The following is a 16,234-nucleotide window of genomic DNA, read 5'->3' as shown; positions in this document are numbered from 1 at the left end:
CGGGTACTCTGGCTTTCCTCCACCAACAAACCTGGCACGTCCTTACATGACCCTGGCTGTTAATAGGACGTAAAAATAAACAAACCAAAAAGGGTATGACACCATGGCCATCTGATGTTGATTATTCTGATGAAGTATGTTGGTAGCCTATCTTATACATACCCATGTACCAATATACATGTAATTAATAATTTATTTGAATTGGTGTACAGTTAAAATGAACTGAAGACAACTTTAGATCATTTTAAGACTTAATTAGTGTATTGTGAAATTCCAGGGGTGAATGAATTAAATTCAATTTTGTGCTCTCATATCACTATATACTAGCTAGTACATACTGAGTGATGTATGCTACCACTTCAACACTTGCTGCAACGCATGCTGCAAATTATTTAATACAAAACTTTAATAATACTGATATAAATAAGTCTTTCATACCTGGTAATTAATTACATCCTGATCTAGTTTAGTGATCAAGGTCAGGATATGTATTATTTGTATGCATTAATGAACACATATGTAGATTATGATCTTATGATTCTTGCCTAAATAATTAAGATGTAACAGATAATAGATTGACTTTAAAGGGACAATTCAGTAAGGCTAATTAGATATATAACCACGAAGCAAAATATGACATTAATGTATTGTTCTACATTCCTTATGAAACATATGGCAAGAAATAGTGACAAATTTCACAACATTGTTAAGTATTTTGATTAATACCATTGAGATTGCAGATCGTTGATCAATACAGTAAAGCAGGTACAACATGTACGCTGTTCCCTTACCCGAGTCAAAGTCACGCACGTTAAACAAATGCAATACATAACTACTGAGGAGTTGATGAAATTATTTTTAGACAAGAACATGCATCTAATAATGTTAACACAACTGTAAGAGCGATTTGAGTAGTTCTAGACAAACAAGAGCTGTTGGAGAACAGCCTATTCAGAAGTATTTACTATTTAAACATGGAAATATGACAAATTATCAGACTCAAAAACCCCCTAAAGGACCCAAATTGGTTGTATACCACGTTCAGCATCCATGCTTCACTACACAAGCAAGGGTCAGGGTTCGGCATAGAAGGCTATATGTGTAATGGTGATTGAACATTTCACATACATTTGACTGCAGTGGGCTTTTCTGACATATCACAGTAAAACCAACTTATCTAATTTCCATTAGAACTTGTTTGTTTCCGAAATATGTGCAAGTTTTAATATACTCTTAGAGTGAATTGTCCCTTTAATACATATGTATATATAACTTCATTCTGTACATGTAACTTGCATGATACTGAGTAACTAGGGTAACATATATTGATTGTAAATTAAATGGATCTCCCTATATATAGCTGTATTATTATATGCTAGTATACTGAAGTGGAAGGCATTTCACAATCATAAACAATGATAAAGAAAGGATCACAGGCGGTTGTGAACAGGAATTCATATTTGCTGTTCTTTTTAAAGAAAAATTTTTTTTTTAAAATATTTTATCGCCAAGGACATAGACTTCTAATATAAATCCTCGATATATTGCATATATACTGATTAGTAAAATAATTGATGTAACTGTGTAACCTGTTACCTCAAATTTCTTAATTAGTCACCATTAGTTATATAGGTGGCTGCAGATAAATATATGCAATCATATTGAAATTGAAAATGCAAACAATGCTAGAAAATTACAATTATATTCCTAACATTGAAATAATGTCTTGGAACACAAAAGTTCAGAATATTATTGACATAGTGTAATTAAAATCAGCTGTTAGCATGTTAATTAAGAAGCATTGCATCTGTTATAAATGTATTTGAAAAAAACCCATTAAAGCACATCTGACCGATAACGAATCAAACATTTAAATAGACCTAGAACCGTACAGAACTCCACACAAAAGTTGTTAGTTACAACGGATACAAAATTAGGCGGAAATTGTGCGCTATCCCCTCATTCAGGGGTTTCATTATCGTTTAGGAGAGGCGGTACGTACAATTGCAATTTCAGGGGGTACGTACTTTTCTATACCATCTATATGCTATCTAATGTAATTTAGCCCAAATCAGGCGGTACCACAGCTAGGTTCAACTGGCAAAAAGTACAGGGTACCGCCTGATATTGAAATCCTGCTCATTGGTTAGCCCGAGATACTCTGGCCCTGACACCAGACTTAGACATTAATTATGACAGATAGATGTCTGGTTTTGGGCCAGAGCGCAGTAGTACTCGAAAACCTGGAATAAGCCGACACCGTTTGGTATCGGGCCAGGTACTCTCCGATTCAGACTGACCACCGAGAAGCACCACTAACCTTAGTCTATACAACAAATGAATATCATATCTACCCAAATATAGCAATCCGTCGAGATTAAAGATGATTTGCATACTACAAGAAAATGGCAACGACGACGACGACGAGGGAAATTTAAAGTTGCGGAAAAGAAACTTATGTGTTGACACAATAGAATGTGCATGCGTGATGAAATCGGTGGCTATGAGTAGATAAATTATTCATTTGTTGAAAAGACCAAGGTAAGTGGCGATTCTCGATGGTAATATTTTGTAAGTAGTCTGAATCGGAGAGTACCTGGCACGATATCAAATGGTGTCGGCTTATTGCAGATTTTCATGTACTACTGCGCTCTGGCTCTAAACCAGACATCTAAGCTTATCTGTCATAATGTCTAAGTCTGGTGTCAGGGCCAGAGTATCTCGGGCTACTCATTGGTATGGTCAGATATATATATATGTATGCATGTTTCTGGTATGGTGTTATATAATTTACAGTTAGGTGTACTGTACTTACTCCTAAACTACAACTGATCGCGTTACCGTTGAAATGTGTATACAGTACAATGAGTACATACACATTTTGAGTTGTATAAGTTCAGGTATAACAATTAGACCTATCTGATATACCCAAAGACTTACCGTTTTTATCTCATCGTGAATCATATTATGGAATACGGGTATAAAAACGCATCCTAATACGATCAACACAGCTCCAAACACCAAGAAAAACACGCTGCATTTAATCGAACGAGACATCTTTAGTGCTGGAGCTCAATGTGTGATGTTTGAGTTTCACCAACACGTGATGGTAAAGCGCCCTCCTGACAATCAACACAAAAAATAAATACAAAGGGGAGTAACTCCCATTTATTTTGCGGGTGAAATAGAATCTAGTGTCAGAATGCTTAAGATTGGGTGAGATTGATATGATTCGATAAATAAAAAAGTACATCGTCTTTTACCAAGAAAACTGTAATTTACGAAGTTGAATAAGGGAGATACTGAACATGTACTGATAGGGCGATTCTGATGCTGTTTTAAACAGGAAGTGATAGGTGGCGCTCTCATTCTTTTGACAGGTGCGCCATTTATAAACAAACGAAAAGATCTGTTGATGCCTGTTAATGCAAATCAAAGGTAGGCCTAAGTCTAATATATGATGGATTCTCTTAACGATAAGTTTTAGATAATTGACTACAATCTTTATTGCTAAACATTGGACTTAACGTAGATACCATTTCGACCAATTAGATCATCAAAACCATATAAGAAATAAACGAGAAGATGGATTTAATTTCATGTTGGGAGTTAATTTCAGGGGGGGGGGGGGTGCTTTCGGCATTTCAGGGGTAGCAGTTGTAGCGGAGAAGGATATCTCCTTCTGAAGTCAGTCAGTAGGTGATCTTGGTAGCCTCATCAGTTTTCGTTATCTATTGAATTTAATATTTATATGCATCTTATATATTACAGGTTGGTTAGGTGACTACATCATAATACATACATTATTGTCAAGACACCAGAATCCAAATGAGTTTAAGCCCATTCATACAGTAATTAGTGACGTCACAATGGCCAGTTAAGCTCCGCCCACTGGTGGTCTAACTTTGGTGATTTGGCTTTGCATTACTCTACAGTGTAAATTTTCAATTAATGATTTCTTCCTTATTTTCAGACCGATCCTTAAATGTCATACACCAAAATGGAGATGGGATTATTCCCTTTCCAATGATGTCTTTCAATTTTCGCTGACATTTCTGTTTTGGTAATAATCAACTTACCTGTATTTTTTCTCAGGTAATTTAGTAATTCAGTGGGCCTGGCCTAATCTTTTTGTTCTGGCCAGTGTGACGTCAGCCTGAATGGCCTTATATAAATTTGCACACCACCTCCTCGCCATCATTTTTCTATCTTTTCTCGTGCCCTGAAACGTTATATTTAGCGTCACGGTACGTAAAACTCTTCATTCACTCCTCGCCATCAACCCAGAACAATATAAACACCTGTTGATATCCGCACTAGACACAAACATCTGTATGCATAGACACATATCGCAGCCACAAAGTATTAAAGTATTCCTTCTTCCCACTCACCATCACACACTGTGGCAACAGTACAAAGCACTACACTGGAGGAATTCAAGCTAAATGTAAACAAAGTAGCCCTCACAAGTAAACACTTCATTTTTATCCTGTTTTTGCCTTTGTCTACTTTTATCTATTTCAGCACATAAAAAAGGCATTATATAACCCTCTCCCCACGCCACTCACCCTCGATACTCCAGGGGTTCTGATCACTTACAATCTCTACACCCCTGGACTATCTCATAGTGTAATTGAAGGCAGCTCAGCGGAAAACATTTGACCAATCACAGGCTAGCAAAGATTTCCTTTGAAGATTACAGAGAGAGCGACGCCTAACATCAAAGCCACACAGTCAACCATAATGTACCGTTATACGCCTCTTTTGATGTACATCAAATGACTAAATTACCTGTTCAATTCTGTTGCCTCCAGTTTTACTATTAGGTAGTCCAGGGGTGTAGAGATTGTAAATGATCGGAATTTTAACCCCTGGAATATCGAGGATGCACGCCACTATGCCATAATACCAATAATCATCACTATTGATAGATAGTATAACAATAACGAAGAAAAGTACATTCATTCATCAAGGCCTGTAAAAGGACTGGGTTAATGGTCAGTGGTGTAAGGGCTCAGCTGTCTGGGGATTGAATTCAAACTTCATGCATGTACTTGGTTATGATTCTTGATCTCAATTTCAGAGAAAGCTTTTAGTTGTCTTAAATTCTTAATTGGTTAACTTCTCTTTTAAATCTCTTTCCATTATAATTGAGGCACTTTAACTGGGTGCGTGGATGGATTGATTGTCTTCTAGCTAGGTGATCAAAATATAAACACTAATTTCATTGGAAATAGATATATCATCTGTCTGCTTATAAAGGAAGAAAAGGTACAAAATGATGAACTGCAACTGCAAAATGAGGGCCCTGGCAAGAATCTGGGCACCAACTAATTTATAGCTGTCAATACCAATGTAAGGATCATTTGTCTAAAATGAACAATGTTCAAACATAAGTTTCTCTTAACTAATAAATGAAACAAATGATAGCTTATTTATATATTGGTTGTGCAACAAAATCATTAAAAAATATATTTATAAACAGGAAAATAATTAGTGGTCAATTGGGCCCTTGGAACACCAAATCAAGTGGCCTGTCATGGTTTTTTGGGCCTTTGGGTCCTGGTCTTACATTAGTATCGATGGTTGCCTAATACATGTATATGTTTAAGAGACTTCAATTTATTGAATTGATTTAAATGATTTATTCTTAAAATATCTTTCTTTTTTCTGTCTTTAAATTTAGATAATGCCTACTGGTGATTTAACAAATAACCTGAGAAAGTTACAGAAGGAAGTCAAGTTGATCAAGTATAATGAAGACATTGACCTTGCCAAGTATGACCTTAATTTACTTTTATAGTTTATTTCTATTTATATGACCACTGTCATGCAAACTTTATGATACGTATCAACACACACATTGTTATTAAATTAGTTTTCATTAAATCTGAATTTATGTTAATTGTTAACAATTATTAATTAAATCATGGATTTTCTACAATGGATTTAATTTTCAATTACGAAATTAAGGAATACATGATAATATGGCAGGTCATTGAGCTCAATTGGGTGATATATCAGATAGTTAAGGCATATAAATATTGTGTAAAATCTTAATGAAATCTATGTGTGAAATGAATTTGTTTTTGTAAGAAATCAAACAAAAAATATATCATACATTATATCTGTGTCTGTCTCATTACAATAACAAGTAATTCATTAAAGGAACTCATTCAGCTCAAATAGATTAGTAGCAGTTGGTACATTCAACAAGACTGGATTGCAAATTCTTTTGTTTGATTGGTTTATAAACGCCCTGTTAACAGTAGTGGTCTAGTTCATAGAGTATCTTTGGTTTGAGGTGTTTGATCAATTAATCGAGTAAGAAATCTGTAATCAAGTTTTGTAGGAATTTTCCGACACCATGATCACCAAAATTTAAAGTTAGTTGATCAGTAACACATGCAAAAAAGTCATAGCCAATTTGTTAATATCACTCCCTTGTGTGTGGTTTTCACTCCTATCGTTTCAAATTTTAAGCGTCTAGACAAATTGAAGAGCGCATAAGCACTACGTAATGTAAAGGTTCAGTTGAGCATGATTTGTGAAGAAAATAAACGACAGGAAAAAAATGACAGTACAGAGAGGCCTCGCGATCGTAAGCCTTTGAAGGAAATTTTATATAAGATATATTTATACATCAAGTAAAAAATAATCAATTTCAATCGATCATTGATTGGTTAAATAAAACTGATGATCGACTGTGAAATTTCAACCTATTCCGAACACTAGTTAACAGCCAGTGTCATTTAAGGCTGAAGTCAGTACCAGCTTGCAACTGTCCCATATATGGGATTCAAATTTGACACCCAGAGCTGAGGGTCGGGTTAGCTAGGGCTTGTGATAATATTTCTGGTCATCTGAACTATAAGGCTACTGTGAAAATAATTTTGATTGAATTAATATTTTATATTCTGCAAGGTCTTTTTATATGCAACTTTTTTTGTAGGAGATATCGTAGTAGTTTGTGATATTTAGGTTGTAACATACCTATGTATATGCAATATCGTCTAAATCATAAATGTTGTATCCTATTTGTGTTACAGTATGTCCCTGGGGAAGCCCACAGCGTTCCTTCCACTCTACCACTATGCCTTTACAAGTTACAGTCATTCTGTGGCAGAACTTATCGCATCCTCAGACGCAGAGCTCTACGGCAAGACAGATTTCCGGTTTATTGAAGCCATGTACAAGGTCATTATTATCTTCAGTTTCAGAAAATGTGCTGTTTTAAATTTAGTCTTTTACATTAAAAAAATTTTAATTGTAGAAAAAAATATTTGTCTTAGACCAAAGTAAAGTGCAAGAGGCATTACATAAACCATAGTATGTAATTTCAGGCTTTGCTTTTATGAATCATATCTATACCATCATGATCCATATTAGAATTTTTAAACCTGGAAAAATGAAAAGGAACCCACTCTATGCCGTCACAATGATAAACTGTCAGTGTCAGTTATATTTCTAATTAAGAATTACTTGTAAAATTATGTCATGTGACACTTTTAACTACCTGAGACTATGAGATATGAATATATTTGATATATGAAAATATTTTCCTAAACATGATTTTGTTTAATCTTACTGACACATGCATTCATGTTTATGCTTAGTGCTTCAGTCTTTGTGTATTAATTATATAATCTTTTTGATTTTATGCACATACAATGGTACTAAATTAAAAACCTCTGTTTCCTTCTTTCAGATCCTGCGAGATTTGTTTAGTTACAAACCTCTCATTACAAAAGAACAGTTCTTCAATGCTGGGTTTGCAGAAAGGAAGATAATTATGTGTTCAGAAGTGTTACATATGGTCCGTGAAAAGAGCCGTGCACTAAATCCACCAAAGAAATCAGTGACAGGAGGGACTGCTGTCAGTGGTTTAGTACAACTGGGCTCTGCCAAGGTATCTAATAACCATAACATTTCCACAATTAAATTACAGCGAGATGGATATTCATGAAATGAATTTTTTTTTAAAACTGATTTATACAGTATTGTACTATATATATAAACTTTTGAACTGGTTCTTATTCACTTACTTAAAGTTGAGTTATATGGCACAATGTAAAAGCTAGCCACCTAATGATAATATCCATCTAATGATAAATATCCACTTGTGGAAAGTCCAAGCTAGTGCAGTATGTATAAGTTTGTTTAGCAAAACTTAAATAAACTGATATACAGAATATTGTGATATTCTAAAAATCCCTTCGAAATTTGTGATATATAACAATTTTATCTTTTTTTTAACATCCCAATATACATATATCAATACAAAAAGTATTTCCAATCTTAATTCATGTTTTTCTTAAAAGTGTATATGGTTCACTAGATAGAGTTTTAGTTTTGTTAAATGTTTTCATAAATTGCATTAATATTTTTTATGTTAATTAGGGAAATCGACCAAAGTCTGCTGAACCAGCTACCAACGAAACATCGACATCAAGCTCAGTATTGACCAAACGGTCCAAGACAGTGATGAATTCAAAGCAAGTTAGAGTTACTTCCCCTCGTGAGGCGACCTCTGCTCCACAAGTTGTGAATGAGCTGTTACAGCCTCATAAGCCTCACAGCCATCCAATACGTCACATGACTAGTCATGTGACAGACTATAGACAACACCAACTACTTCCAACTGGTGGAGCCTCACCCTCACATCTCACCAAAGAGAGGCTGGCAACAAAGATGCCAATGCAAGCATCATCAGAAGTACATTTTATCCCTGTCCCATCCAGTTTGGCCCGATCTATTCCTGTTGACAATGATTCTACAGGTATTTCTCAGGCTTTTTAGCATTTATCTATCATCTTATGGAATCTATGGTCTATAGTAACCAGTGCTTTATAGACAATCTTTATAATGTACGCTATCACTACGAAGTGATTCCATAGGATGATGGTTTAATACTTATATTTACATTATTAACTCGATTTGCATTAAAGTTGTGTAAGTTAGACCAGGAAAGCCTTTTATCAATTATAATATACTTTGTAGCCGTGTGGCAAGTATTCACTAGGGTTACATACATGTGATTATAGAATTAAAATTGAAACAATCAAACCAAGTTGTCTGCCCTTGTTGTAGTTACTAATTATAGTGTCATGTTTTTGCGAGTGTAACGTCATACTTTTCAGAGAAATTATGTGAGTTTCGCTCACAAAGTAATAATGTCATGATGGATACATTCAAGGGAGGTAACTCTATACCGTGCAAATACAAGATAACCATGCATGTCAGATCCTAGTTTGTTTGTTTTGTTTGTTTGATTTATTAACGTCCTATTAACAGCTATGGTCATGTAAGGGCGGCCTCCCATGGATGCGGTGTGTTTGCGTGTATGTTGTGCGAGGTGAGTGTACTGGGAGACTGCGGTATGTTCGTGTTGTGTCTTCTTGTATAGTGGAACTGTTGCCCTTTTTATAGTGCTATATCACTGAAGCATGCCGCCGAAGACACCAAGCAACACACCCCACCCGGTCACATTATACTGACAACGGGCGAACCAGTCGTCCCACTCCCTGTATGCTGAGCGCTAAGCAGGAGCAGAAACTACCACTTTTATAGACTTTGGTGTGTCTCGGCCATGGGACATAACCATGCATGTCAGATCCTAAAACTTGCCAATGTTAGTCTATGATGAAGACTCTAATAGGTACATTGTGGTTTGATGATATGATGCTCACATAAATGAATAGAACTATGGTGTTATGTTTGACCACATTATCAATGAATGTTGGTTCTAGTAGAACAATGTCTGCAGTAGCTTTTTATCTGTGTTAAAGCAAGTATGACATTGTATGCGTTAGTATTAGTAAGCATAATTGTTTTAGTCACTTTTGGAAAAAAGGAGGCCATGAACTTTATCTGTGAATTCTTCTTCATGATTTTTTCCTAGAACACAAAGAAGAGGAAGAGGATGAGGATGAAAGTGATGAGGATGAAATAGAGACTGTGAATGCCGTGACACGAGGAGAATCGTTTTTAGAACCACAATATGGGACACAAAGACCTGCCAATCATGTACAACAGAGTGAGGAGACCCTACAATATAGTAGGACCATACAGGTATAGGGTCATACAGGTATGGGGTCAAACAGGTGTGGGGTCAAACAGGTATGAATGGTCATACAGGTATGGGGTCAAACTGTGTGCTAGGACCATACAGGTATGGGGTCAAACAGTATTATAGGGTCAGGCAGCCTTGCATGTCATGACTGCCGAAACAAACACTGTCTCATGCGGATGGTATATATTGTTCTGGAATTATCATGTTAAGTTTTACTGAACTGTGAAATGTTTATTTAGTTTGATCATAGAAATTTTACTTCTGAACAAATATGATCATCTTAATGCTAATAGAGCAGCTTGAACTGTACAGTCTTTCAAATGTATCGATAATAATTCGCAGAAATTAACTAATGCGATTTTTAGTCGATTGCGAAATTCGCAAAAGTAAATCGAATGCAAATAAAAGTTGGTTTACAGTAACTTGTCTAACCTGGATGTCGTCAAGAGACATATTTTACCATTATAGACATGTATCCACATTGTATCAAAGCCATCCTCCAGTACACAGAAAAATAGGTAGGGTCTCATTTTCAAACATCCCACTAAGTTCTTGAAATTTGTAAAAATAGGTCATGGTCTTTTTTGAAGAAGTTGTCTTCCTTACAGGGAAATATAATAAATACAAATAGAAGCAAATGTAGTTAATTATTCAGCCACTTTTCTTATTACTTACAACCACATAATCTACCATGTATACCATTATAATTCAATTTTGCTTGTTACGAGCATTTTCATTGGCTTAGAAAATTACTTTATCAGCCCATAAAGGAAAAAATGGCGTCGCCGTTTGTAACGTTGCTTCTGATTGGCTGAGATGACGGCGTAATGATTTCATAGACAAAAGAGTCCCGAAATGAATTTTGAATATTGAAGAGATTATATTTAGTAAATTGAATTATAAGGATTAATTTGAATCGATTTTTTATGTTATGGAGATATAACACAAAAATATGAATGTACTCTCATCATAAACTGCTTCGCGGTTTATTTAGAGTACACTCAGATTTTTGTGTTATATCTCCATAACATAAAAAATCTATTCAAGTTAATCCTTAAATCAATAACTCAAAGCTTTTTTTCATTGTTTGTTATAATTCTGTTATTGATTGATCTGTGTATTCCAGGCTGTTGTTGACCGTATGAACAATTTAGACAGTGTTGTGAAGAACATTGCGGGACTTGTGGAGTCCCAGGCCGCAGTCAGTCCCAGTGATAAGGTAAACGCCACACTGATCACAATACAACAACAACTGGAGACGTTAATGGCTCGCATGGTACTGGTGGAGAACAGGGTCGCCTTAGTGGAGGCCAGGATTAGTGGGAGTCAGGTAAGTCTCTATGGTAACCGATCTGCTTGATGTTCAATTAAAATTAGGGTAAGCTAAGAACATAATAGGGTCTCGTTTCACCAACATTCCTTAACTTTAAGGAATCCCTTAACTTAAAATTCCCCATAGGAAAGCATTACAGATTTTAAGGAAACAATCTTTCCTGTAATGGTTTCCTATGGGGAAATTTATGTTAAAGAATTCCTTAAAGTTGAGGAATGCTTGTGAAACTGGGCCCAGGTTTTTGAGATAGATGAAAACTAGTGTACCAAGAGAAAAATCACTCAACCATAGTCAGCTCCTGGCAACTACTTGAATTTGAACTTAAGAGATGGACGCCATGGGTAATGTGTTGCTACACGTTTTCCACCCAGCTTCTGTAGCTCCCATATGTAATGGATAAATCTAGGTTTATATTAATTTGTAAGGATCCAATAACTGCTGTTCTGGAAAAAGAAGTCGATTATTATTTCTAATCAGTTCATTTGAAAAATTATTTAAAAACATTATATAATTTTAAGAGATTGCAATTTTCATTATGGATAATGCATTTTAACATAATCTTTAATCCAGCTACAATACAAATGTACATTTATATCCATAGAAGCTATCTGTGTTTCCATGTGAAACCTCCTTATTTGCAGCAGACTGTAGGGAATGAAGCTAGGAATGGGTGGAGGGACCCAGGACATGAACCTCATGGTACAACCCAAACATTAGGTGACGAAACCCTCACACAGAACAGGAACAGATCTGAATCTCATCCGAAACCATCTGTACAAACCATCGGTGGAAACCTGTATTACAGTAACACACAGTCCAATGGTGGAACAGATGCTCACAAGGCACTGAATGTCCTGCCAAATTTAGGTGCCGGAGATGGCTACAATAAACAGAGTTCTGAGGTAGTTGACATCCACCCTGGAAAATCAACCTCGTCTTTTCCCACACCCCAGGGGGCCCAACCCATTGGCCAGCAGATAGAATTTCTTACAGCAAACCACTCAAATGGTAAGTGTTAGTATAGACCTCACTACCCACAAGAATTTCTTACAGCAAACCACTCAAATGGTAAGTGTTAGTATAGACCTCACTACCCACAGTTTATAGAACTTCTCACAGCGAACCTCTCTAATGGTAAGCCTTAGTATAGAGAGCTGACTACGCACAGTCTGACTGGTAAACCAATCTCAGAGACTACTGTAAACCAACTGATTTTTGTGGCAATTTAATTATATCCCCCGCAACAAGTCAAGAGGGTATACTGGAATCAGGTTGTCCGTCTGTAGACACAACTTTGTCCAGCGAACTCCTAAACTACTTGACAGATTAGCGAACTCCTAAACTACTTGACAGATTTTGATAATATTTGGTGCACAGAACCCTGACATTAAGGGGAGTTGAGTAAACTATATAGGGTTCTGTAATGTTACCTATTAATGCAGTTATGCTGTTATTACTAAATTTGTGCAGCAGTGGGGGAGGGGAGTATTGTTGCCCACTTTGGTGACAGTTTAAGTTTCACATGTTCATTTCAACTACTTTTTCACAACCAACAAATAGTTTACTATGTGTAGTAATATGGTTCAATTGTAGTTATGTTATGTTTAATACATTTCAGAAGTGTTTACTTACTCAAATTACATGAAGTTTTATCTTACAAGACAGTCAGTTTGTTTACAGTACATACCGTTGGTTTACAGTGCATTTTTTAATGTGTTTAATTTCCACAATCTCTTTTCTTTGTGAATACATTGTAACATGAAAATTAATCACTTGTGAAAATCACTTGTTTTACATTATTTGCTTGGTTTGTTACCCATCGCTGAAATATGAAAATTTTCTATACTGAGAAATTAAGTTTGATGGTGTTTGATTCTACTGTAAGTCTGATTCTAAGTTTCAAACTAGGGGCAGATAACCTAGTAATAGAATATAATTAAATTCTGAATAGAGTATCTGAAACCTTTGGTGGGGATTTGTTTTCTGATGATAGTTTATTCATAATGCACATTTAAGCTTATGAAAACTGATTATCTAAGGTTCAATTATAGTGCATAGAACTGCATTTAAACTTCAAATGCTTGGAAAATAACTTAAGAATATTATGTTTGATGTATTTAACAGGAAGCAGTGTATTCAGTGACCTTTTGGGCGGTCCCCCACCTAACCTGACCTCCGGTGATATCAATGATTCTGCAGCAGTTGGTCTCTCCCCGATCAGAAAACCGACAGACTTATCTGTAAACCACAGTGTATCGCTCCCACCCTTTGATCTGACCAGCGACGATACGTTCGCAGCTGTAACACAGGACGGGAAGCGGTTGTCGAGCACGCCCACTAAACACCCAGTCATGTTGGAGAGTTTGGAAGACTCGCTCTCCTTTCACTTCGGAGACACAACATCAGAGGAGAGGATGCTTAGAATAAAAACAATGTAAGAGTTGGAAAACAATTTTGTACTGTTAATCACGTTTTTTCAACATGTACAATATTTATATCTTCATTATTTCCATCCTTCCGATAAACGTGCATTCATAAATACATATTTTATGCAATTGTTGGCTAAAGTGCCATGGACTTTTTTCAGGATGCAAATACATTTGTAATATTTTCATGACTTTTATATTATTTTCCCTAATAAGGGCGCCGGGCGCGGGTAATTGACTCAGGGGGGCGCCGTTATTTGAGATAATTTTTTGCTAATTTTTCTGGAACAGACTATAGTTGTTTTCTGGCGGGAAATTATTTGATTACGTCATTTCCACATGGTCAGTAAAGTACCTACAGACTGCGATGTAAACATGAAGAGTTACGAGAATTCGTTCAAAGTACGTGTGGTAAACTACGCTAAAGAAAAGGGGAATAGACAAGCTGCCAAGCAATTTAAAGTTGACAGAAAATGTGTGCAGCGTTGGCGGAAAATGGAAGAGAAAATCTCCGAAAGTGATGTTAAAAAACGTAAAAAGTTACCCGGTGGTGGACGAAAGGTTCAGAACATCGATATTGAGAAAAAACTGTTAGAATGGTTCACGGAGCGAAGAGAAAAAAGAGTACGAGTTACGGGAAAAGCTCTCCGGGCCGAGGCCCTTCGTCTGCATAGAGAAAATGGCACTCAGTCATTTAAAGCTTCCTGCGGGTGGTTCTCTAGATTTAAAAAGAGGAACAATATTTCGTTTAGAAGGACCACTCACGTGGCTCAAAAAAGTGTGACAGCGGTAGACGATCGTGTTGACAGTTTTTTACAATTTGTAAACCGCATGAGAAGACTACGTCAATATGAACCGTATCTCATAGGCAACATGGACGAGACGCCAATATGGCTAGAAATGCCGGGCAAATCCACACTGGATGTCAAAGGTGCCAAAAGTGTAAATGTGATGTCAACGGGCCACGAAAAGGAAAGAGTAACTGTAATTTTAGCCGCCCTAGCAGACGGAACAAAACTAGCCCCATTCGTACTTTTGCCAGGAGTCAGACCATTGCCTAAGTCCGACCTACCGAGCGGTGTTGTTGTTCATATGTGTGGATCCGGTAAACGATCGTGGGCTGATGAAAATGTAATCGAAATTTGGCTGAAAAAAATGTGGGGAAGAAATAGCTCACAAAAAAGGTTACTTGTGTGGGATACATTTAGAGGTCACATGACGGAAAAGGTGAAGGACGTTACCCGACGAATCTGTAACACCGATATCGCCTACATACCCGGAGGGTGCACGAGTAAATTACAACCAGCGGACGTGTCATGGAATCGTCCTGTCAAAGCACATTTTGCCGAGAAATATGACGAGTGGTGTTACGAGGGGGAAGTTAGCATCACCGCACATGGAAATAGGCGACCCCCTACTAAGGCCCTGATGCTTAAGTGGATCAAAGAGTCCTGGTCAAAAGTGACCCCAGAAATGATTCGTAAATCATTCAAGAAATGCGGCATTAGTAATGCCCTTGACGGGTCGGAAGACGATATGTTTCTGATGTCTGACGATGAGGAAGATTTTCAAGGTTTTAATCAGAAAGATGTCGAGATTGCAGAAAATGTCCATGAAAATGTGAAAAATGATGCTAGTATTGCAATGGAACTGGACACCGAAAGCGAGAGTGAAATTGACAGTGATATGGAGGAGGCATCGGATTACGAAAGCCCAGGTCATTAAGCTAAGAAATTGTCTTAATAGTTAAACGTGTTTTGATACAACGAGACATCGTTTTCATGGAGTAGACTTACAACATTTGGATTTACAACTTTTGTGTGTATTTCTTGTTAAAAAAGTGGATAATTAAATTCTCAAAAGGTAAGCATCTTGTTTTTGTTCTTTGCAAACATTTTTTCTACAAAAAGTCGGGGGGCGCCCTTATTAGGGGAGGCGCTCTCAATAGGGAAATGACTTTTATATTGAATTAAGATAAGAAGCTCAAACTTGTCCTTGGGGTAATAAGTACAAAGTAAGTCACTTTTGTATATGAAGGAAATTATCAATTCATCTGCTCCAGTTGTTATTAATATGATAAAATGGAAATTAATATTAACTCATTATTTTTTTAATTTTCATTGCAGGATAAAGGAAACAAAGAACATGCTGACAAAACCTACCTCAACTCTAACGGGAGACGGGAACTCATAATGTTTATTCCTCAACATGAAAGTGCCATTCCAGATCCCATTCCAGATCACAGTAGTCTACAACCTACTTCTACAGCATTCTGTCCACAGATCAACAATGTGTTGTACCAAAAAGGATAAAGACAGAAGTCAATTTCACTTTCGTCATATCCGTGTGCTAAGCATTTAAAAATCTCCATAAATTATTCTCTTCTTTTTAGCCCACCATCAT

General features: G+C 36.4%; 2 protein-coding genes across 5 annotated transcripts in view; one reads left to right on the top strand and one right to left on the bottom strand.

Moving 5' to 3' along the window:
- Positions 1-3,118, bottom strand: part of LOC138327686 (lysosome membrane protein 2-like) — a 30,856-nt gene extending 27,738 nt beyond the window's left edge. The window contains exon 1 of the mRNA XM_069273988.1: positions 2,941-3,118. Coding sequence (XP_069130089.1) covers positions 2,941-3,057 — 117 coding nt within the window. The 5' untranslated portion in view covers positions 3,058-3,118. The remainder of the gene's footprint in view (positions 1-2,940) is intronic.
- Positions 3,119-3,287: 169 nt separating this feature from the next.
- LOC138327685 (uncharacterized) lies at positions 3,288-16,234 on the top strand. 4 transcript variants are annotated; one of them, XM_069273987.1, is made up of 10 exons: positions 3,288-3,438; positions 5,687-5,778; positions 7,050-7,197; positions 7,709-7,909; positions 8,401-8,779; positions 9,902-10,071; positions 11,199-11,402; positions 12,050-12,413; positions 13,530-13,839; positions 15,958-16,234. In XM_069273987.1, exons 2-10 carry the CDS (start codon positions 5,690-5,692, stop codon positions 16,022-16,024), a joined length of 1,932 nt encoding a protein of 643 aa, XP_069130088.1. In that variant the 5' UTR covers positions 3,288-3,438; positions 5,687-5,689; the 3' UTR covers positions 16,025-16,234. The 4 variants fall into 4 exon arrangements, with proteins under 4 accessions (XP_069130088.1, XP_069130085.1, XP_069130086.1 ...); XM_069273984.1 differs by having other exon boundaries at positions 12,047-12,413; XM_069273985.1 differs by lacking the exon at positions 3,288-3,438 and adding an exon at positions 3,623-3,695 and having other exon boundaries at positions 12,047-12,413.

The sequence above is a fragment of the Argopecten irradians genome, chromosome 7 (genome assembly GCF_041381155.1).
Source record: "Argopecten irradians isolate NY chromosome 7, Ai_NY, whole genome shotgun sequence".
Classification (NCBI taxonomy): domain Eukaryota; kingdom Metazoa; phylum Mollusca; class Bivalvia; order Pectinida; family Pectinidae; genus Argopecten; species Argopecten irradians.
This window is presented reverse-complemented; position numbering and strand designations above follow the sequence as displayed.